At 52.4% G+C, this 24,186-nt stretch overlaps 1 protein-coding gene across 1 annotated transcript in view; it reads right to left on the bottom strand.

Moving 5' to 3' along the window:
- Positions 1 to 12,270: 12,270 nt before the first annotated feature.
- The window catches only part of ZNF423 (zinc finger protein 423), a 336,656-nt gene continuing 324,740 nt past the window's right edge, over positions 12,271 to 24,186 (bottom strand). The window contains exon 8 of the mRNA XM_081217128.1: positions 12,271 to 12,851. Within this exon, the coding sequence (XP_081073254.1) occupies positions 12,822 to 12,851 (30 nt within the window). The 3' untranslated portion in view covers positions 12,271 to 12,821. The remainder of the gene's footprint in view (positions 12,852 to 24,186) is intronic.

The following is a 24,186-nucleotide window of genomic DNA, read 5'->3' as shown; positions in this document are numbered from 1 at the left end:
AATAGATAAAATAACAGAAAAAAATAATGAAACAAAGAATAGGATCTTGGAGGGAAATATCAGTAAAATTGATGAACCTCTAATAAGACTGAAAAAGAAGAAAAGAAGACACAGAGTACCAATATCCAGAATAAAATAGGGGATATCACTACAGACCCTGCAGACATCAAAAGCACAATAAGGAAATACTAATTTCACAAATTAGATGAAATAAACAAATTCTTTAAAAACACAGACTAGGGCTTCCCTGGTGGCGCAGTGGTTGAGAGTCCGCCTGCCGATGCAGGGGACACGGGTTCGTGCCCCGGTCTGGGAAGATCCCACATGCCGCAGAGCGGCTAGGCCCGTGAGCCATGGCTGCTGAGCCTGCGCATCCGGAGCCTGTGCTCTGCAAGGGGAGAGGCCACAACAGTGAGAGGCCCGCCTACTGCAAAAAAAAAAAAAAACACAGACTACCACAACTCACCCAGCCTGAAACAGATCATTTGAATAGCCATATATATAGCTTATAACTGTTTAGGAAATTGAATTTGTAATAGAAAAACTCCACCCTGATCCCGAAAAGAATGAGATCTCTGTGTGCTAACATGGGGAGAAAGGAACAGTGTATTGATAAAGGAATGAAAAGTAAGTTACGGAACAATGTGCCCAATAACATATTTTTGTGAAAGAAAGGATAGAGATATATACAAACGTATGCTTTTATGTGCACAGACTATCTCTGGAGGAATGAGGCTGGAAAAAAGGAGTGTGTGTAGGAGGAATGGTTGATGTTTTTATGTTGTTTATTTTTATTTTATATACATCTGAATATTTTAAACTTTTTTTCTATTATTATTTAATAACTTTTTAGGTTGAATATTTTGTTTTAAGCATCCACAGGCCTTCTCTGGCTAGAGTCCAGCCTTACAGACAGATCACCTGTTTTCACATTTCAGCTTTACCACTCACTAGCTATTATAGCTGAGCCCCAGTTTCCCTTACTGTAAAATGAGAATGAAAATAATGAGAAGTAACTGTCTGGGAACGTCAGGACTCTGAATTCAGCAAACAACACCTTTGTGCCTTGCATTGTGCCGGGTGTTGTGAGTCAGGGCAAACCTAGCAAGTGCCTGAGGGGAGGTCAAATGGTGGCGCTGGAGTTAAGCCCTGAAGGAGCTATAGGACTGCTCAGGCCCAGGAGAGGGAAGAATGCTATTACAGAGATGCCAGAAAGCAGCACAAACCCATGGTGCCTGGGGACAGGGAAGCCAGGGCACAGGGCAGAGCCAGGAGCCCTCAGGCTGCCAGAGCAGGAAGTTCTCATGCCAGGGGCAAATCAGAGCTCTACTTTGGTAAAAGACAGAAGAACCAAGATATTTTCCTCCTCATATTCTCAGAGCTGATTTTCTTCCCTGCTTTCTATGGGACTCTAAGAACCATCAGCTAATAAAACTGTCCCCCAGGTGTTTGACATGCCACCAAAGTGCTGCCAAATGCAGCATGTCCTCAGGTCCTCTCTGCGGTCCAGGGTGCAGGCATTCTTGTCCCCATTTACAGATTCAGAAGCCATCCTTGTGCCCTGTTCCAGGTCCCAGGCCTCCCAAGAAAGCCTCATAAACATAGGAAGTTCTAAAGCCAAGATCAGCTTGGAGAGCTTCAGATTGAACACTCTCACTTCACAGATGAAGAAACTGAGACCCAGAGTAGGAAAGGGACTTGCCCAAAGTCACACAGGGCACTCCAACAGAGAAGAGTGTGGACTCCCAGCCTGGTGCTTGTTGCTCTGCATGAGATACACACAGCAAGGCCCCAATCCATGTCTGCTATTATGATGCAGGGATTACCATCCCAGAACTCTGAAATCCCCTCTATTTCTGGGGTTGTCTATTACAAATCAGTAGCAGCAGCATCCCTAAGAAGTTCAGGGATAGAAACTGGTTTCCATATGGCTTCTCTCCTTCTGGGAGAGCCTTCTTGGTGCCCTGGAGCCCCAGCCTGTCTGCAGGAGTGGGATGACCACCTCGTCTATGGGTGTACCTTGCAGGTGGCAGCAGGAGCTGTGCTAATAAATGCCTGCTATGTCATCTCATCAAATTCTCACCACTCCAAGAGAGCTTGAGTTTTTATCCCCATTTTACAGATGAGGAAACTGAGGCATAGAGAGCCCGAGGATCCAGCTCTACTGCTAGAAAGTAAAACAGACAAATCCCTCCCATGAGAAGAGAAGCGGGGGGATGGGGGGTGTGTGGGGGAGGGTGGGCCCAGTGGGCACTCCCACTTCCGCCTCCAGCCCACAACTTGGGGGAGGGGTTAGCTTCCCTCAGCCTCCACTGGGTTCCTCAGCTCCTCTGCTCAGTCTCTCTGTGATTCAAAATGGGGTGAGTCACAGGCCCCTCTCTTTCATTTGGTGCCCAAAGTTCCAGCCCCTATAGCATTCTCTCACATGCTCTCAAGAGACGTCTAACTGGTGGCCCCATGGCCAAACATAGCCCTCAAAAGTGTTTTCCTTAGCACATGTGTTTTTTGTTTTGGGGTTTGGGTTTTTTTTTTAAATTAAACTCTGGGGCTTTCCTGGTGGTGCAGTGGTTGAGAGTCCACCTGCCGATGTGGGGGACACGGGTTCGTGCCCCAGTCCGGGAGGATCCCACATGCCACAGAGCGGCTAGGCCCATGAGCCATGGCCGCTGAGCCTGTGCTCCGCAACGGGAGAGGCCACAGCAGTGAGAGGCCCACATACTGCAAAAAAAAAAAAAAAAAAAAAAAAAAAAAATTAAACTCTGAAGTAATACCAGGACTAAAAAATTGGAACTTTTCACAAAAAAATCTGGATTTCCTCCTCTTGAAAATTTGGAAGATCTGGCAACCTGGGCCTACGTTCTCACAGGGCAGCAAGAGCTGGACCTCCTTGAGATGGGCATTTACTGCCCGCCACCACATCCAGCCCCCTCTCCCTCAGCCCCCTTCATTCATTCAGCTGGCCTGCCTGCCCTGGGTCTGTGACTCCTGATATGGGCTCTTAGGCATTCATTCAACAAATATGTATAGATCATTTACGGGATGCAAATAGTGATTTCACAGGGAGAGGAGGAAGGGAACTCTTCACCCCAGTTGATCCTGTCAGAATCTCCAGGGGCAGTGAGGGTAGCTAATGGGCAAATGCACTTTGAAAAACAATCATCTGTATTGTGACCTAATTTTATATTTGGAAAAATTTAAAAACCTACTACAATTAGGCTAGTAGTAATAATAGTGGAACAGCTACTGTGTTCAGCACTTTTCATCCATTCATTTATTCAACATCTGTTCACTTATTCTATATATTTATTGAGCATCTACTATGTTCTGGCACTGTTCTAGGTGCTGGGGATACAGCAGAGACAAAAAGGCAAAACTCTGCCCTCTTTTTTTTCTTTTCCTTTATAGTTTATTGCAGGATACTGAATATAGTTCCCTGTGCTATACAAGAGGACCTTGTTGTTTATCCATTCTATATATACTAGTTTTAATCCACTAGTCCCAAACTCCTAATCCAATCCTCCCATGCCCCACCTCCCCCTTGGCAACCACAAGTCTGTTCCCTATGTTTGTGAGTCTGTTTCTGTTTCATAGATATGTTCATTTGTGTCATATTTTAGATTCCACATATAAGTGATATCATATGGTATTTGTCTTTCTCTTTCTGACTTTCTTCCCTTAGTATGATAATCTCTAGGTCCACCCATGTAGCTACAAATGACATTATTTCGTTTTTTTATGGCTCAAAACTCTGACCTCTTGGAGTTGACGTTATCCTAGGATTCTTATTCCCTCCCCACGGCAGCCTGATGGAGGCAAGGGTAGCACAAACTCCATACACATATGGGGAAACCCAGGTCCAGGGGGGTTGAATGGCTTGGCCAAAATCACTGACCCCGGCTCCAGCAGCCCCCAGGCCCTGCCTCTAAGCCCCATAGTCCAGGTAGATGACTGTGGGTGCCCCCCCAGCCCCAGCCCCAAGGGAAGCCCAGCAGGGTCTCTGGGGGTGTGGCCTCTGGGTGTGGAGCTTGAGAGCCAGAGGGCAGAGGATTTAGAAGGTGGCACAGGCTCTGCTCAGAGCTCTGGAACCTGCCATCCTGGGAATCCCTCAAGTGTGGGAGGCCAGAGGCAGACAGGATTAAGCTGGCACCTGCAGGTCCTGTGGCTCAGAAGGGAGCCCGAAAACTGGGGGGATGGTTATCTGCTGGAGACCCTCTCTAGGCCTCCCGAGAAACCCCAGGCCCTAGTACTGGGCAGCTGATCCCGCCTCCCAGGGATCTTGACCCAGGCTGGGCTGGCCTCTCAGAGGCTACATTGCTCCTTCCCCGCAGCATCCGTTTCCCGAGGTCGTGGGCGGTGTGGGCTGAGAAGCAGTAGGGGACCCAGCACGGGAGTGACAGGGCCTTTGCAAGGACCTTTCTGTTTTCAGTTCTTTCTGGGACTGGGGCTGTGTAGGGCCCGTGACTGGGCTTGGCGTTAAACTAGGAGCGTCCAGGGCAGGTGTAAATTATGCATAGCTATTTCTGGAAACTTATCAGATTTCTCAGGAGAGAGAAATTAATTTGCCTGTTTGGGCAAATAACACCAATTTTTTTTTCCCTGCTTAAGGTCATTTTGTTAAAATAAAATTGATTAACGTTCTCTTTAAAGTTTAAGTAGAAACTGCTCAAACATATTTTTATGCACAGAAGCACGGTTTGCGCGCTTCAGTAATTAATAACTCCACAAATAAGTTCACACTGCGCAGCTCGCCTGAGCTCAGCCAGCTTCTCTCGCTGGGCGCTGGGTGGGCGGGGCCGGTGCTGAGACAGGCCAATCAGGGCTCAGGGGAGGGAGGGGGCGGGCCGAGCCGCTGCCTCCACCACTGAGGTCAGAGGCTGGGCTGCTGCCGACCCCAGGCTTTCCAGAACCACCCAAGTCCTGGCTCCCACCCGGCCATGAGGTCTGTCCAGGTAAAGGCCGACCCTGGAGGACCAACACCTGGAATCAGCCCTAGTGATGCGAGCATCAGGAGCCACCATTTCCAATTTGCTCTGCTCAAAAGTGCTTCTGGGGGCACTGAGAAAAGGGCTCTGGAGCTAGACTGCCTGAGTTATAATTGGAGGGTGAGCAAGTTAGCCTCTCTCTCTGCCTTGGTTTCCTCGTCTGTAAGAAGGGGATAACAGTACCCACCTGATAATGTTGTGTGGATTGAAAGAGTTAATACCTGTATGGTGCTCGGAATAATGCCAGGTGCATAGTGAATGCTCAGATATTGTTGTTTAACATAATAATTTTTATCTCATTTCAACTTCACAACAACTTCATGAGATAAGCACTATTTATTCTTCTTCCTCCTATTTTACTTATGAAAACACAGGTGCACAGAGAAGTTAAGTGCCTTGCTTGACTCCACAGCTTTTAAGCTACAGGGTGTCTTCATATACATGCTTATCTTCCCCTGGACCTTCTTAATTGTCATTTATTCACTTTCTACTCAATTTCTGTATACATTCAGTAAATATTTGTCTGCTGCAGATACTGTGCAGAGGTGCTGGATATACCCAGATTTGCTAAGAGTCAGGCTCTGCCCTTGAAGAGATTATAGTCAGGGATTGGTGGAGAGGCAGTGAAGACGGTCTGTGGTGATGGTCATTAGTGCAATTAGCCAAACCTTGCCAGTTTTTAGTTATTCCAGGCACATGGCAGAATTGCACTTCCTGGCTCCTTGTCATGGAGTGGGGCCATGTGACAACTGCTGGCCAATGAGTTGTGAGTTAAAGTGCTGTGTGTGTGTGTAAGTGTGTGACTCCCAGGCAAGAGCATTAAAATTGCCAGTGTGAGACCCTCCCAAGTTCCCTATTTCTCTCTGGCTTGGTTACTGATCACATTTATGGTAGTCTGCTCTCTGAACCTGACTTCCCAAATGACTACAATGAAGGATAACCATGTAATATGAGTGAGAAATAAATCATTATTGTGTTAAGCCACTACAATTTGGGGACTTTTTGTTACTGCACCATAACCTAACCTATCCTGACTGATACACAGGCCCAGAGACAGACGGTTATAAAAGTGAATAGCTGTCCAGTAATAGACTTATATGCCAACTATTATCAGAGTTGTTATTAACAGAGCATTTTTCCTGTGCAGGTCAGAGTAGGTTGCTTGGAGGATGAACAAGGCCATCACTAGGGTGAAATGAGTGAAACACTTGCCTTGGGCACAAAATTTAAGTGAATGGCAAAAACTCAGAATAATGCTTTAATGCAGTGGGGGATTTTTTTGTTTTTTAAAAATTTATTTTTGGCTGCGTTGGGTCTTCATTGCTGCCCGCGGGTTTTTCTCTAGCTGTGGCAAGCAGGGGCTACTCTTCATTGCGGTGCATGGACTTCTCATTGCGGTGGCTTCTCTTGTTGCAGAGCACGGGCTCTAGGCACGCGGGTCTCAGTAGTTGTGGCTCACAGGCTCTAGAGTGCAGGCTCAGTAGTTGTGGCGCACGGGCTTAGTTGCTCCATGGCATGTGGGATTTTCCCGGACCAGGGCTTGAACCCGTGTCCCCTGCATTGGCAGGCAGATTCTTAACCACTGCACCACCAGGGAAGCCCTGTTTTTTTTTGTTTGTTTGTTTTTGTTTTTTAGAAACTTGTTTAATTTCTTTTTTGTTAATTTATTATTTACTTATTTATTTTTGGCTGCATTGGATCTTAGTTGTTGCAGCAGGGATCTTTTGTTGCGGTACATGGGCTTCTCTCTAGTTGGGGCATGCAGGCTCCAGAGCGCATGGGCTCTGTAGCTGCAGCATGCAGGCTCTCTAATTGTGGCATGGGCTCAGTAGTTGCAGCGCATGGGCTTAGTTGCCCTGCAGCTTGTGGGATCTTAGTTCCCCGACCAGGGATCGAACCCGCATCCCCTGCATTTGAAGGCAGATTCTTAACCACTGGACCACCAGGGAAGTCCCTAATGCAATGATTTTTAAAAAAGCAAAATTAATGCAAAAAGTCCACAATGAACAAAGTAGCAAAAATTTTAATAATGACAGGATCCAATGCTACATTTGCACAGTTCTGCCTCATTGCCTCACCCTAATCCCAGCCCTGTTCCAATAAAGCTTTTTTAAAAAACAGGTTGCCAGCCTGCTGGCTGTAGTTTGCCAATTTTATTTATTTATTAATATTGTGTTGAATATTGTTTATCTTGATTACTGAGCTTTTTGGTTCCCCCTTAGATTTTTTACCCAAGGGGAGTGCTTCACTCACCTCACCCAGGTCTTGGTCCTGAAAATTAGACACCTGAACTGAGTTTAAAAGTAGAAGCTAACCAGGTAAAAAAGAAGGGAAGGGCGTTTTAGAAAAAGGAGCATCATGGGTGAAGGCATGCAAGAAGGACACAGCCAGGGTTGTACATGGCAAACCACACCCTACTTGGTACTTCTGGAGAGTGGCCGAGCAAGGCAAAGTTGTAAATGTTTGGCTTTTGCTAGTTGGTCGGAGTTTTCTCCCCTTCTTAGAAATTGAGGGTGCCATCCATCTTTGCTCACTCTCCGGGCAAGCCTGAGTAAACCAAAATCAACTGTAAATTGTAAAAATAGTGGCCCTGTGAACTTGCTTGGATAGCTAACAAGCATTTGGGTGATCAGTCCTTTGCAGGTGCCTCTCTCTTCTCCAAAGGCTAGGTCCAACCCATCAAGACTAAGGTGGACCACCTCGGTTTGTTCATTTCCTAAGCTGTGGTCATAGATGGTACCTAATAAGTACCAGCAGGTTTTGCCTTGGGAGGAGAGAGAGGAGCTTCTCAGTTCTGTGGCAGATTAGTTATATTAATGACCCCAATTCTCCATCCCTCCCTGAATCCAGCCCTTTGTGCTGGAATCTTGCAGCTCTTCCCATCAGCAGGTGGGGTATATTCCCCTTCCCTTGAGTCTAAGTTTGGGCATGTGAGTAAACATGATTCACGAGTGGAAGCTTGAAAGTGCTTGCACAACTGGACTTGCTCTGCTCTTGCCCTTGGCCAATGCCATGAGAAGAACATGCTCAGACTACCCTGCCCGAGGATGAAACATGAAGAGCAGGGCTGAGGTGACTCAGTCATCTCAGCAAGGCCATCCCACAGTCACCCACAGCCAGACACGCAGATCAGATTAGCCAAGCTAAGCCAAGCCCAGCCCAGATCAGCCCAGCCCCATGCACTTATGAGCCAAATAGATATTGATTATAGTATGTCACTGAAGTAGATCTCTTAGCCTTCAGATATTTTTACCCATCCCATACCCTTTCCTTGAAACTTCTAAATTTGCTCTTACTTGGAAGCCATCTATGTATGTATTCAATTTGTTTTAGTTAAGAATTGATTCAACTATAACAGAAAAACCCAAATAATAATGGTTTGAACAAGAGAGAAGTTTATTTCTCTCTCAAGATCAAGAAGTCTTTTGGGAAGCAGGACAGAGCTCGTACACATTTGGCACTGTTGGAGATCCAGATTCCTTCTATGTTGTTGCTCAGCCCAGGTATGGCTTCCATTTCCACTTCACCTCATGATTCAAAATGGCTTCTGGAGCTCCAGCTATTGCATCTACATTCCAGTCATCAAGAAGAGTAGTGGATGAGCTCATTTCTTCTCTTTAAGGATAATTCTTAGAATTTACACATACCGCCTTATTTATATCCCATTGTCAGAACCAATATGACCACCAGTAGTAATATGGCCATGCCCATCTTCTAGGACAGATAGGGTATATTATCTGACCCTTCTCCTCTCCAAGGTAATGTGTGCTCAGATAAAAATCAGAGTTAACTGACTAAGGAAAAGAAGGAGAGCCAGCAGTCTTTCCTACATAGTATGTCATTTTATTCATAATAATAATTATTATTCAATCAATTTGCCCTACAGCAAATAGAAGATGGCCACAGAGGGGAGTCAGACACCCAAGGCTAGAAAGCAGGACACCCAAATTATAGTCTCAATTCTATGCTGAATTATGTGACCTTGGACAAGATTCTGAATTTCTGTGGGCTTGTTTTAATCCACCTAAAATCGAAACCTAGTACAACCAGAGATCCCTAAGGATACTTCCAGCTCGTTTCCAGCTTGGGGCTTTTGTGTTCCTTGCACTTTTCCCACTGCTCTTGGACCGCTGAGTTCCTTTCAATCTTCCGGCCGGAACACTAGTCACATCCTCAGCAAGGCCGTCCTTGATGTGCCCCTGCCTCTAAGGTGGGTCCCCCATGCATCTCGCACAGTCTGGCCCTTTCCCATCACAGCACTTGTGACCGTGCACTGCTGGATGTTTATTGGTATGCTTATTTGTTAGATGGCTGTCATGTGACTGTGAGCTTCACATCACCCATCCATCCCTATATCCCTAGCACCTTGCGCAGTGCCTGGCACACAGGAGCAGCTCCATAAATATCTACCAGATGGATGAATGAATGGATTAAAGTCTTGGTCCTATTAACTGAACACCTGTAGGTACAGGCCCCAGCCCTAAGAATGCATGCTTTAGAAGGGAATAAAAAAGCAGGTGGAAAGTTAAATATTAAACATACTATGAGTTTAGGAGAAAGATTCTCTATCGCTAGGGCAACTCGAGAAGGTTCTTCCTATGGCAGCTTCTCTACTGAGACCAAAACCCCTATCCACCTGCTTCCAGAAGCTCTAGGCAGGAAGCCAATGACAGGGATCTGTGGCCCAGGGGACCTGGTCCATTTCTCAGCCTGGGCTAAATTCCTCCAGCCCACAGAGCCACTAGAAACTGATGATTTGTACATGCAAACCCAGCACCAATGAAGTTAGGCCTCCAGTCACCTCGCCCACTTCCCACTGCCGAATCCCCTGCTCCAGTATCCAAGCTGCTGGTGGCTGATTCCATCACACCCTCTGCTGACAGGGGCCACGCCTATGTGGGATGCCTGGCTTCATCGTCCTCCTAACAATAACCATGCCACTTCCAGGCCTTTCTCTGTACTCAGCCCTTCCTTTGCTGTAGGCATCCTTTCCTAGAAGCCTCCCAGTGACCCTCTGAGATCCCGCAGAACTGAGAGATAAAGTGGCTCATTCCAGTTCCAAACCATTTGAGTAGAAGTGGGGGGCCCCCAAAGCACAGGTTTATAGCCCTGCACTACCCCCCAACCCCGTACTTCCTGATGGTGACAAATACCAGTCCCAGTAAGGGCTGCCATGTCCCCCCTACAAGCCCCCTCCCCGCACAAAGTCACGAGGGGCTCTCAGCTGCAGCAGCAGGGGCAGAGCCAGCCCGAGAACAATGGGGCAGGGGTGAGGGGGGAGTCGGTGGGGTTCCCCGGCTGCCTTGTCGTTGCCATAAACCTCATTACCTCGCGGTCCCCTAGGCTGCCTCTCTCCTTACCCAAGGCATCCGCCGGCTTCGCTGCTGATTCCCACATGGCGAGAAAAGCTCTTAAACCCCCCGCTGTATTTTTAATGGGGGCAGTGACTAATTTAGCCCTACGCCACCAACTGTCAAATCAAATCTTCTATTGGTACTTACTGAGGACTCACCTGGGTTCCACGGGGTTCGGGATAAACTGGGCCTGGACAGGGCCCAGAGACGGTGATCTGGGAAGCCCCCGGGACACGCTGGTCCTGCCCACAGTCACGGCATCGTCTGAAAGGCAGGCTTGGCTGTGGACTCAGGGAAGCCTACCCCAGCCCCAGCCTGTGGCCGGCCACACTTTGGGGAATACTGATGCCTACCCTGAGGTCTTCCCCTAAAATGGCCAAGTCTCTAGAGGACTAAAATTTGGAGTTCACCACCTTTGGCTTCCAGGAGGTAGGAGCCCGCAAATCAAAGAGCAACTGGGGCTTCCCTGGTGGCGCAGTGGTTGGGAGTCTGCCTGCCGATGCAGGGGACGCGGGTTCGTGCCCCGGTCCGGGAGGATCCCACATGCCGCGGAGCGGCTGGGCCCGTGGGCCATGGCCGCTGAGCCTGCGCGTCCGGAGCGTGTGCTCTGCAACGGGAGAGCCCACAGCAGTGGGAGGCCCACGTACCGCAAAAAAAAAAAAAAAGGAGCAACTGCTTCATTCTGTCCAACACTGGCAGGAGTCCACTCTGAGATTCGCAGGCATAAAATACCTTTAGAAAAAGCAACAGCCCCACCCATGTCAGAACATTACATGTGGTGACAGCAAGGGGAAGCCCCTTGATATGGGTGTCAGAAGATGCTGGGGATAATTGCTCCAAATTCCACGCCATGACTTAGTATTACAGTATAATTAGGTGCAATCTGTCTGCCTGTTTCATTTCCGCTCTACAGAGGGTAATAACCGATTTTCCTGCCCCTTGTGAAAACTTAACAAGGAAGGGCTTCCCCGTGCAGGTTCTGAAGCCCTGGCCTCTGATTGGCAAGTTGGCTGAGCACCAGCACGATGGAGCTATGGGAGGATGGGCATGTGGGAGGCTAAGTCTGCTGGGTCGGTCCTGGGGCGCCAGCAGGACCGAGAGGAGGTGAGGCAAGCAGGGCACCTAAGGGTGCAAAGTGTCAGGAAATGTCCATTCTCGGGGCCCCTGGGATCGGGCCCCCCCCCCCGAGATTTTAAATCCTAGGCACCTCGCTGGCCCCAGTAGAGTCCTGGCTGCAGCCACTTGTCTCAGTGCTTCCATATCCCACTGATCTCTGTGATTGGGAGACTGCTGCTCCTACCTGGCTCACTCTGCAGCCCTCAGCTCTGGAGCTCATGGGGCTGGGCAGCCCTGCCTAACTCCTGTCCAATCCCCATGCCTTGGCCACAACTAGAACCCAGGTCCTGCCTGGAGTCCTGGCAAGGTAAGGGTTAACCACGTGACCGGCTTCATCCAGCAGCCAGGAAAGCCACACCCAAGGGGGAGAGACGACGTGGATGAACAGTGAGCCACTCTATCAACCTATTCCGTGGCTTCAGTGCAGTCGCCCGCTTATCCTTGGGCCTCAGCTTCTCCATCCATAAATGAGAAGATCAGAGTCTTTAAAGGTTCTTCCCACTCTGACTTCCGTGCCTCCTGCCAGTTCATCCAGTCTGTGTGCATTAGATGACTAGGTTTCTTCCTACCTGAGGGGAGCTGGGTCCATTGTGTGCAGGTCCCCACTAGCATGTGTGATCCACGGGAACTCACACAGGAACACACCCCGTAGGTGACGACAGCCCTCACACAGCCCTGGGCTGGGGAGGAGAGAACCAAGCATCCCGATGCTAATCGCATGGATTCCCTTTATTGAACTGTACTAGTTACTGCAGTCAGATTAAGTCACATTTAAAAGCAGACCATCCAGTTGCACTGAAACCGATTATATTCATTACATAGTTTTAATCACTGTCCGGTGAACTGGCAAATCCAATCAAAGCATTAGTCTTTAATTAAAAAATTAAAAGGAAATATTCAGACAATAGCCAAGCAATCACATCACGATGCACAATTACCTAGAATTGCAATTAAAAAGTAGTTAACCAAAAGGGGGGAAAGAAAAACAGGAAAGAAAATAAAAGAAGCAAAGCAAAAAAATCACACTAATCCTTTTTTTAAAAACTATCAATATAATACATGAAGGAGCAAAGGACAGTAGGCTCAAAAAGCGGGTTTCTCTAACTCTAGAAATGTAGTCTGCGGCGGAAACTCTAAAAGCACACTAGCTGTAGCAGGACAATAAAAAATACTGAGCATGGAATACTTTTAATCTCTGCCATTAATATTCATTTCCAGCTGCTTATAATAGCAGCGCCTCATGGCCAAATCATTAGAGTTTTACATCTGGGTTGCAAATGACACTTTGATTGGATGTAATGTTCAAATGGCCCTCCCCACGGCGTCTCCGGCAAGCCTTCTGCGGAGAGGTGTCCTGTCGAGCGGTCCCTCACTGCGCGTGCTGGCTCATCGTGTGGTTCTGCAAAGGCGAAGAAAGGGGACACGCATGAGGGCAGAAGAATGGAGAGCGTGCCTGTCCCCTCCCACTCAGTGCATGTACGCCGAGAGCCGCAGAAAAGCATCTCGTTTATTACAAAACAAAATGCAACAAGGAAAAAGTGCTCCGGGGACGCAGCTGCCAAGACGCCACGTTGATTTGGGGCTTGGGGATCGGTTCCTGTTGCTGCCAACCTGGGCTCCCTATGAATTTTTGTTTTTAGACCATTCAGGTCGTACTGTGGGGACTGGCTATATGAAGGGAGAGGGGAAATGCTGGGGAGGTAGTGGGAATTAAAAACAGCCCTGTTCACCTCTCCATCTCTCTTTTGCTCTAACGATCAGGAGGAAATTATATCTGATCGCCTGCAGGCTTCCCCCAGATCTCCTTCTCAGGCCTTCCAGGGAGCTGCTCTGAGCTTAGTGCAGGGAGATAGCAGATGTGCCATGCAGTCCTCCAGCCAAGAAACACCCGAGTGGCACGGACATGCTGAGGAAGTGGGCGGCCTTGGTGCCTGTGGCCGAGGCAGGGGGCAGGTCACCCACAGGGAGGGCGCCAGGGGAGGGGGGCTGCCTGTGCCATCACGAGACAATGCTCTGGCCAGAAGACTGTTGTGTCATTTGTCCAAATCCACCTGGGAATCCAGGGCCCGGGTGGGCCCCTCTGGCCAAACGCTTCCCTCTCACCACAGCCCACGGTATCTCCTCCCTCACACCAGCCAGAGCAGGCCAGCAGTGTAGGTCTGTTTCCACGGGAGCTAGTGGCCTGGGGCTGGGGGTGGGATTTGGCCTCTAAGAGCCTACAATCTTTTTGTTTCTTTTCAGTGGTCTGTGTTCCAAATCCACACCAATCTCATCAAAGCCTCAGGTGGTATTCGACCTCATGACACCTGAAGAAAGGAAACAAAATCCACCCGGGGAAGGGCAACCCTGCTCAGGGGCAGCACAGGACCCCCAGTGACGGGGAGCAGCCTCCCCAGAAGTGGGCGCCCCGCCAGCGCAGCCACTCCTCCAGGGCTGGGAGCCGCACCTGCAGCTCTGCCGATGACCACCAGGGGTCAGGCGTGGCGCTGCGTCTCTCTCCCGGGCTCCGGGTCTGGGCGGTGAGGGTGACCAGAGGATGCCCGCAGCTTCGCTGGGAGGCCTGGGACCACCCCTGCTCCCCGGCCCAGGGCCCCGGTGGCAGGCCCTTCCCACGGCAGGCACGGCTGCTGCCCCCCGGCGATGGCACCAGCCCCTCCGGGAAGCTCACGGCCAGGGAGAGGCAGCGCCCCGTCCTCACACAGCAGATGCCCGCTGACTCCCAGGCACACAGTACACCAACCACTGCCGCCCTCCTTCCTTGGGCTCCCGGGCACAGGCCACGTGGCCGGAGTTTGGCAAGCACACGTGCTATGTGTGGTTGCAGGAACATCTCTGTCGATCCTCACAGCAGCCTTACAAGGCAGGACGTGGTAAAATGAGGAAACTGAGGCTCAGACAAGGTAAAAGTACATCCAGCTAGGAAGCAGGAGGGGTGGCAACTAGAATCCAAGAGAGCCAGGGGCTTGGGCGAGAAGGCAGGGTTCCCACAGCGCCCTACGCCCTTGTGGGCACCCAGTCTGCGGATCATCTGAACTCTCCAGACATGAGCACAAACTCTGCCAGCATTGCCTGGCACCTCGGTGGGGTTGTCAGGGACCCAGAGGCACAAGGCAGGTTGTCTGAGGCCACAGATGGGATGCGGCGGTTTCCATGGGAGCGCCCACCCTGCCGCCGAGGCACCTCTCCCTGCGCTTGTGCACAGCCAGCCAGCCAGTCCTGTGGGGAGCTGAGCCCACCCTGTATCAAACCACCCTCTTAGCTTCCAAGCCTTTGCTGATTCAGCTCCTGCCTCCTCTCTCCTCCCAACCATGCTACTCGTGAAGTCCTCTGGGACTTCTGGGACACGGCGCTTCCCATCTCTGCAGCTGCTCCAGGAACCTCCAACCCACGGCCCCCACACCTATGTGCCTCCCGAGGGCCATCCTGGCCGCCTCTGCTGAGCAGCAAGCAGCGGGGCATCACTTCCTTTCTTGGCCCCAGCACCTGGCCCAGGGCTGCACACTGTGCTGACCGGACCCCCAGGCCTCCCCTGCCCAGCGGTGGTGCAGCAGGCGCAGCTGCCAGGAACGACGTGGTGGTCTCCCTCTCCCACCCTGCCAACAGCCAGTGAGTTAACAGTGCCACGTGGCCCGGGTTCTCCGGGTGTGGTCTGGTCCTTCTTGATTTGTGGGGGGTTGGGGAGGAGGGAGAGGAGGGACATTAGGAAGGTAAACGTGTATAGCCCTTTCCTCATTCTCAAATTATGGTTCCGAGGCTCTGGCACCAAGGAGACACTGAGTAAATGTTTTTGAATCAATGGAAGGATAAATAAAGGAATAAATATATGGGTAGGATGTAGGTATGTGGAAAGGGGAAAGGACATGCCAAGAGGAGGGCACAGCATAGACGAAGGTACGGAGGCTGGAGTAAGCTCAGCAGATGCAGGCACCAGTGGGGTGATCCCAGCACAGAGATCACAGGGAAGACTGCTGGGAGCCCCGAATGCCCCTGAATGTGGACTCTGTTTCATAAGCAGCAGAAAACCAGATGATTTCTGACCTTCACAAAGTCCTCAGGACCATCCACCAGCAACATGGGAAAAGGCGGATGTCCAGGGCTCTCTGGATAATGAAGCAGCCTCTTGCCAAGATGCCAAGAACAGGGCCGGTGTGACACACATGGTCCACACTGACTCAGCCAGGCACAGAAATCCTGGTGATGGAAACCTACACCTAGGACTGCTGGTTAGGACAGTTCAAGAATAAATGCCACTTCTCAGGTGAAAACAACAGTGGCCTTCTCTCTTAAGGGGCAGTAGCTGGCAGGTCTTCGGTTAGACTCAAGGAAGAACTTCCTCAAAGAGGGTGAAACTTCCTTACCTGAAGTTCTACAGGAACAAAAGCCTAGGATGTCACAGCAGATGGAAACGTGGAAACTTGATGCCCCGAGGGGGCCAGGCACCAGAATTCATTCAGCACTGCGCTGTGAAGTGCCTGCTGGATGCTCTGCCCTGGGACGGGCACAGTGGAAGGGAGAGGACGACTCCAGCTGGGCTCGGCCCTCGAGGAGCCTGACTGCGTGGGGTGGGGGGAATGCCTAGAGACACACAGACACCCAAACGATGGGTGTGGGCTTAAGGGTGCAGAATGGCCGCTCTGAGGGAGCCCGGTCAAGGCTGCCCAATAAGTATGGGGGTGGCTGAGAAGCCCCTGTGCTCGGCCAGGACGGCATCAGCTCCTCCACAGGCCGAGGGCACAGTCTCGAAAAGGGCAGAGGGGGTGGCAGGGACCGTCACGAGGACTCACCCATCACCAGCACACCTGTGCGCTGAGCAGCTCCGGGCAGAGCCACTGGCGAGTGGCACAGTTCAATAAGCCTAAAAACCCATGGCTGCTTCCCCCAAGGCTTGAAGCTGCGGTTGGTTCGAGGGATGAGGGAGCTTCATCAAGTCTTCTTAGAGCTCCTTCCACCCGGCATGGTTCTCACAAGGGCATTTTGGCTTAATGTCTATTTCTCTGTTTATGCCTGTGCTATATTTAGCCCCTTCAGAGAAGGAAGAAAATCGTTTTTTAAAGATGCTACCAACCCCGCAGACGAATACTTCCCGGCATCGTAAAGGCCGGGGCTGGGGCAGGGGTGGCAGCTGGCAAGGACCGGGAGGTCCCTGGGTGGGGTGGGGGGGGCTGGCATCCACACGGGCCTCTCCGTCTGCCAGGGAGATGCAGGTGTGGGCCCAGGAGCAGGTGAGAAAAATAAAATGGGAGAACGGAAGGGGGGTGGGTGGCACTGGTTTGCGGCCGAGATCCATCCTCTCGGCAGAGCCAGTGCGGCTCTCCTGGTGGAGGTTTCTGGTAGCGCCTGTTCCGAGCGCCTCTGCCTGGTGCACTGGGCCATCTGCCCCCGGGATACAAGTTAGTGACGGGCGAGAGGTCGGGCCCTAGCTGGGATCCTGGTGACCCCTCTCTCTGTGGAAGTCATCCGCAGAGGGCTGAGGCTGAGGATCCCTCTGTCACACCCTCACATTCATTTACATGGCTGTTCGTTCATTCATTCATTCATTCATTCATTCATTCGTTCATTCAGAAAACCTTTACTAAATCCCTGGGTGACAGCCACCATACTTGTTGCTAGGAATTCAGCAGTAAAATAACCTGGATTTGGAGCGAAGCCAGGGTATATGTTGGGCAATGAGGGAGCATCAGGATCACGGAGTCTGTGGCTGGACCATCCTTCCCAAAGCACAGACACACCCTAGCATGGGCCAGTTGGAGATTCTGGTGGGGGGCCCATTCACTAGCCCCAGGAGGCATCCCTGGCTCAACACACCTCCAGGCCCTGCAACAGGCATGCATACGCACCACATGCACCCACACACATGCACACACACACACACACACACACTGGTGCGTCCCCCCCTGGTCTGCAATCAGGATTTCTTCTCCAGGTCTTGGCTCCAGGGTCTGGGACCCTGCTTGGTCTCCCTTTGATGCGCACTCACCATAGAGTCAAGGAGAAAAGACTCGTGGTGCTTAAACATGCTGGCTGCCTGGTGGCCTGGAAAACACTGCCTGTGAGGCAATGAGAGACTGCTCTGCACATCCCGAGATGCACGGGCACGGGCTGGAGAGGATTTCTCTGCACTGCGGGTCATTATTAGCTGCCCCTCCTGTGCTCCAGCCACTCTGATGACAAAATACCTCTAAAGTCCTGGCACCTCGCCTGGTCCTTTGCAAGTGCCCCATTTGTGCTAGCCACTGCCCTGAGTGATCCCAAGGCAGGGGGCAAGCCCTTATGGGCTGAGATGGGCTGAGTCCCGGGTTTGAATCCTGGCTCTGCCACTTACTAGCCATGTGACCTTGAGCAAGTTCCCTGACCTCTGGGGGCTTGGGGGGGTAGGGCAGAAATAACAGAGCCCACTTCCTAAGACGCCCTGAGGACTCAGGAGATAATGTGTGTGTACTTATCCCAGGCTGGCCAAGAGTAAGTGCTCCATACATTGCCATAAACGGTGTCCGAGATACAGCGAGCTCCGTGAACGAGGGGCTGTTTGTTCCCTGCTTGTACCCCCATGGCACCAAACACGCTTGGGGGCTTTCAGTGGGGCCTTCTTGGAGGTCTGACACTCTGATCCCTCTGCCAGTTCCTCCTTCTGTGTGTCCCCGGGGCTGGCGAGATCTCAGGACCACTCCGGAGAAGGCAGCACCTTGGATGGTCCTATCTCTGGAACAGCAGCATCTAATAAAGGTCCTCCCCTCGTTGTCCCCTCCCCACCAGCCCCCTGGCTACAACCTCTGTACCCACAATTCACTGCTTTCCCTCCCCCCAGGGAACAGTGGGATGTCTGGTGACTTTGTGGAGGAGGGGGGAGGTGTGCACTCATCCCGTCATTCACTCATTCGCTCATCCCTTCCACAGCGGTTCACGGAGGCCCCAGCCGGGCACTGGACACACACAGGTGGAGCCCCAGCCTCTCCCTTGAGAAGCTCACAGTCCACAGTGAATGGGGGCGGCCTGGACTCACAGACCCTTACTCTCAAGGGGCACAAGAGAAGGCCTGGCCCCAGGGCCGGGCCTCACCTCCGTGTGGCAGACTTAAGGGCACAGGGACACAGCCCCCATACCCAGAGCATCCCACCCTCCCCGCTCACCCAGCCCCAGCTGCAGAGCCCACCTGGCTTCGCCACATCACCTCCCTCTGGTTCTAGGTTGGGAAGGAGGCTGTGGTTAATCCCCTTTCTCCCTGCTGCCTACCGCCGGGCCACTCCCTGGCGGCTGCAGCCCCAGTGGCTCTCACAAGGCTGGTGTCACCAAGAGCAGTCTCCAGGAGCTGGGACCAAGTCCAAGAACCTGCCTTAACCACGGGAGGATTCGTTTCCAGGGGAAAAGGTAGATCCTTCGGGCTAACGCTGCAGCCGTGTTCAGGCTAAGCGAGGTTCTGTTATTTGTTTGTTTAACAAACACGGAGCCTGGCTGCGTGTGGTAGAGGGGAGACAGAGAGAGAGAGAGAGAGAGAGAGAGAGAGAGAGAGAGAGAGAGAGAGAGAGAGAGACAGAGAGAGAGAGAGGGGGGGGGGGAGAGAGAGAGAGAGAGAGAGGGAGAGAGAGAGAGACAGAGACAGAGAGAGAGACAGAGACAGAGAGACAGAGAGAGAGAGAGAGACAGAGAGAGAGAGAGAGAGAGAGAGACGGAGAGAGAGACAGAGAGAGAGACAGAGAGACAGAGAGAGAGAGACACAGAGAGACAGAGAGAGAGAGAGAGACAGAGAGACAGAGAGAGAGAGACACAGAGAGACAGAGAGAGAGACACAGAGAGACAGAGAGAGAGACAGAGGGAGGGAGGCACAGCCTGGCCTGCTACCAGCTCATGGCTGAAGGAGGGGGTGAGATTTCACAAAAAGGAACTGTGGGGGCTTCCCTGGTGGCGCAGTGGTTGGGAGTACTCCTGCCGATGCAGGGGACATGGGTTCGTGCCCCGGTCCGGGAAGATCCCACATGCCGCGGAGTGGCTGGGCCCGTGAGCCATGGCCGCTGAGCCTGCGCGTCCGGAGCCTGTGCTCCGCAACGGGAGAGACCACAACAGTGAGAGGCCCGCGTACCGCAATAAATAAATAAATAAATAAAATTTTTTAAAAAAAAGGGAACTGTGGGGAGAACATTTCTGATTGGGGGGAGCTTAAGGAAAAAGTTGGCCTCCCAGCTGCCCTTTGAGGATGGCTCGGGTTAGGATTTGCACTGGTGTGTGTGTGTGTGTGTGTGTGTGTGTGTGTGTGGTCGCTTTCCAGGGAGATGGGACCACCCAGACAAAGGCTGAAGGTGTGAAGAATCCGGATAACGATCACAGCTAACACTCATCCTGAGCTCACTGTGTCATTCTTAACTCTTCACTTATATTAACTCATTTAAGCCTCACGACAACCCTGGGGACTAAATACTCTCATTATCCCTATTTTACAGATGAGAAAACTGAGGCACAGAGTGGAGGTGCTACAGCTGCTTAATGGTGGTGCAGGAGCTGCACCTGTGCGGTCTGTAGGCAGAGCCCACCCTTCACCACAGCCCTCTCCTGCCTGTGAAATGTGAAAAGTGCAGCATATGTTGGGGGAACAATGAATTCAGCTTGGCAGAAGGACAGGGTATGTGCCGTGGAGACAAGCCTGGAAAGGAAGGAGGGGGTCTTATTGATGAGGCTCCTTGATGCCAGATGAGGCAGCTTGCCCTTAAATCTGGGCCACGGGGAGCCATCGAAAGTACTTGAGCTGCGGAGTTACACGAGAAGCAAGGAACAGGGAGACGCACGCACCTCCAGCCGGAAAGGTCTATCGGCAGGGCCCCCAGGCTCTCACCCCCTCTGCTCCCTTCTCGAGCCCCCACCCATCCCCAGCACACGACTGTATCTTTCCCTTTGGGGAGGGGAAAGGTGCAGGCGGCCCTGCTTCCCTCTCGGCTGTGTATCACCTGGGCAGCCCCTCTCTGCTAGTGAGCGCTTATTTTTAGAAGCGTTTGACAATCGTCCAAGGGTCTAAGACGAACAGATGGCCTGTCTTAAAGGCTCGTATGTTCGCTAGTTTGCACTTCTGACAAACGGTAAGCGCACTCCAGAGCACACCATAAACAGCACTGAATGAATACTCGGAACACAATTTCGCTAATGCACGTCATGAAAATTAGGAGTGGGTGATGGCTGAGGTCCCCGCTAAATGCCTGCCCGGTGATGCAGCCGCTCTCCCGGGGACCCGGGCCCTGACGTGTACACGCCCCATGTCCCCTCGGGCCCACCAAGCAAGCCGGGGGCTGCCCATTTGCACAGAGGGCAAGGAGAGGTTCGCCCGTGTGGATGGGAGACCCGTCCTTGGCATCGGAGCATCCTGAGTGAAGCTGGTGACCCACCGCCCTGGGACAAAGCCTACGAGGCCAAGGCAGCTCCTCCGCGCGTGGGGATGTGTGTGGGGCTTCCCTGACCCTGCCTCCCAGACAGCCAGACAGGCTGTCGTCTGCCAATCCAGAGCAGCAGGAAGTGAGCGTCGTACCCGCTTAGCTGGGGAAGTCTGTCTCTCACGTGAGCGCCTCAGTTCATCCGGAACTCCTGGCGTGGAGGGAGATTCCAGCTTCTAAGGAGCAGCGGGGTGGCCTGGGTGGGGGGGATCTACTGCTTTCTGGCAGAACCTAGAGCAGGAGCAGTTTCGGGGACCTCGTCACCTGGGGCCATGTGAGGAAGAGCCACGTGACCCTGACTGCTGCTGCTGGACGTGTCCCAGAGGAGCTGACTGTCTGCTCTCTTTCATTCTCCTTGCTGCTCTAAGGACCCCGGGTGGGCAAGCGAGGAGCCCCTCTAAACCCCTCTCGCCAGTGCCCAGCAGCACCCAGGACCCAAGAGCCCAAAGCAGGTGGCCTGGCCAACAACCAGTCCCGTGAATGGGAAAAAAGATCTTCCTTTGAGTGAAAATGTGGGAGAAAATGTTGTTGTGAAAAAAAAAAAAAAGCCCAATAAACTCCCAAGGGGGCAGGTTCTGTATGGCTGTGCTTCGGAAATAAAACCCACCAGAGAATAGATTATTATGAGGGAACCGAAGCCTTCTATTAGGACTCAGCCCGTAAACAGGCTCCCATTCAGTCACCCAACAAAACAAGGGAACTAATAATACCTGCCCAGAGGGCCCGAGGACTCCAGGGAACTGCGCTTCAGAATGCAAATGGGCCCAGTCGGTCTGTTTGTGAGCAGAGACTCGCAGGCCAGCGACTCGACTTTAGGTAGCAGCTGTGCGAGGGAACACGAGGGCTTATGGCTGTGTCACGGGCAGAGGAGGGTGAAACCTTTCCAGGGCTGCTTATACATGTGCCCCTCCTCAGCAACAAGCCTGACGCCGAGTCCCGAGTTAACCTGGCCCCCACTGTTGCTGGTTTTCCAAAGGGAGGTGGGAGCCCCTCAGGGACAGGGTGCCCAGCAAACCTGGGACAAAGGACCGAAAATCAAGGGTTTTGGCCGTGGTGTGCCAGGCGACCCCAAGTTAGTTCCCTGCTGTGGATTCTGGCCCCTCCTGGGTGGGGACACTGCACTGGCCTGTCACGGGTCACTGGGAAGTCCATTCTAAACACATTAGCTAAGCGCTTGCTTGGAACCAGACCCTGGGGTTCATCTCAAATACGAATTAAGACATGGCCCCCTGCCCCCAAAGAGCCTGAGTCAGACCTCTGAAAGATAGGATTCCATCCTGCCGGAGCACAGCAGGAACCGAAGCATACAGGCCACCAGAGCCTGAGGAGAGACCAAGGCAGAGGTGCTGAAACTCCATTAAAAACGGTGCGGTAAGGGCTTCCCTGGTGGCACAGTGGTTGAGAGTCCGCCTGCCGATGCAGGGGACACGGGTTCATGCCCCGGTCTGGGAAGATGCCACATGCCGCGGAGCGGCTGGGCCCGTGAGCCATGACCACTGAGCCTGCGCGTCCGGAGCCTGTGCTCCGCAACGGGAGAGGCCACAACAGGGAGAGGCCCGCGTACCACAAAAAAAAAAAAAAAAAAAAAAATGGTGCGGGAAGACTGGGCTCCCAAGACCAAGCAAGGGGTCTCTCCTCCCACCTCAGAACACATCTGCCGGGCTTAGTGACGGTCAGAGAAGACCAGGCACGCACACGCATGGAACATCCTATCAGTTGGGGCACCACGCTCACAGGGTAACATACTGAAAAACAGCGGCTGATGTCGGGGAGACCCGGCTGCTGTGGGCAGAGCTTCCCTACCATGTGCAGCTGGGCCCGGACTGGACAGAGGCCTCCGCTCAGGCGCCAGGTTGCTGTCGGGTCCACTCGACCAGCAAGCTCCACCCAGGCCAGGTGCAAAGCCATAAGGCACAGTGAGGACTGGTGTCATCCCAAGAAGCCAAGCCTCGTAGGAAAGGGGCAGCCCTCGTGGGCTCCAGGTAATGATGGCCTGTGGGAATGCGGGCCCACTGCTGCCAGCACTTCTGGTTCTGTGGGGCAAACTGAAAAGTCGAGATGTTTTAAAAAAACAGAACATTTGATATTTAAAGCATGATGCAGCCAATGAAAACATGTCTGTAGGTCAAAGCTGGCCCACGGGCTGCCAGTTTGAGGCCGCTGGTATTTTGAGAGGCCCTCAAGGTGCTCGTGGTATCTTCCAGTACACTGACTGGCTGATGCCCAGGGTGGGGGGAGGGTGGGCAGTGCTATTAGATGGCCCGTGGCCCGTCAGTATTTAGGGTCCTCACCGGAGGGAGTGGGAGGTGGGACCCTCCAGGGTTAGTTCTGAAGAAGAGGATGGAGCACAGAAGATGAAGCTCTGTTGAGGCCAGTGTGGTCCCCCAGGTCCTGGGTACCGCTGCCTTGAGGGCGGGGCCCCCCATGCAGCCTAAGGGTTTCTGGGCTTGCCAGGTCCTAGCAAACCTGGGAAACCCGTCTTCCCTGGGGTCACACAGGGGCGTCCAAATGGCCATCTTGGGGAGGGGGGGCAGGCAGCCCCTCCCTCAACCACTCAGAGAGAACAGCACCGGTTTTCCATAAGCGCCTCGTTCAAGAGTCTCGATGATAATCCCCTCGTACCTCCTTTTCTTCCAAAGAACTTGAGAATCCTCCCACCCATCACCCGCTGTATCTCTCGGGGGAGAAGGAGAGAGCCAGGCATTGTGTGGGCACTGCCCTTGGGGGCACTTATGAACGCAGCGTGGCACGACAGGGCTCCTCTTCTCTCCGCACCTACGCCCACCCCCAAACGCACGCTCTCGCAGACACCCCGAGGTCACACCTCAAGGGAAGTGGGAATCTCTGCATAATCCCCCACTGGGTTCCAAAAACATGCACACACACACACTCACAGGTACCCCAAAATAAAATGCACGCACGTACACACACACTCGTGGATAGTCCACAGGCACCTACACACAGTCTCACAGACAACCACAATCACACACACGATCGTGGACACCCCACAATCCCAGGCGTGCGCACACACACACACACACACACGTTACACTGACAACGTGTTGCACGGTGGTTCAGGGTCGGTTATTGTTATTTTTGGCTTTTCATCTCCCCACACAGTGCAGTTAACCTGCCCTCACTCACACCACCGGGGGGGGACACCCCTGCAAGCCCCCGCTTGCCGACCACCCGGGTTCCAGCCAGGGCTTCCTCTTCATGGCCATGGGACACTGAGAGAACAAAGTGCCATGAGAGGAATGTCCCAGGTTCTCTCTTCCAGGGAGCAGGGAAGTGGGAGATCTCTGCTTAACCTCCAGTGGGTCC

Source organism: Mesoplodon bidens (genome assembly GCF_964165515.1).
Source record: "Mesoplodon bidens genome assembly, chromosome: 18".
In the NCBI taxonomy this organism is placed as follows: Eukaryota; Metazoa; Chordata; class Mammalia; order Artiodactyla; family Ziphiidae; genus Mesoplodon; species Mesoplodon bidens.
Note: the sequence above shows the minus strand (reverse complement) of the source record. Positions and strands in the feature narration are given on the sequence as shown.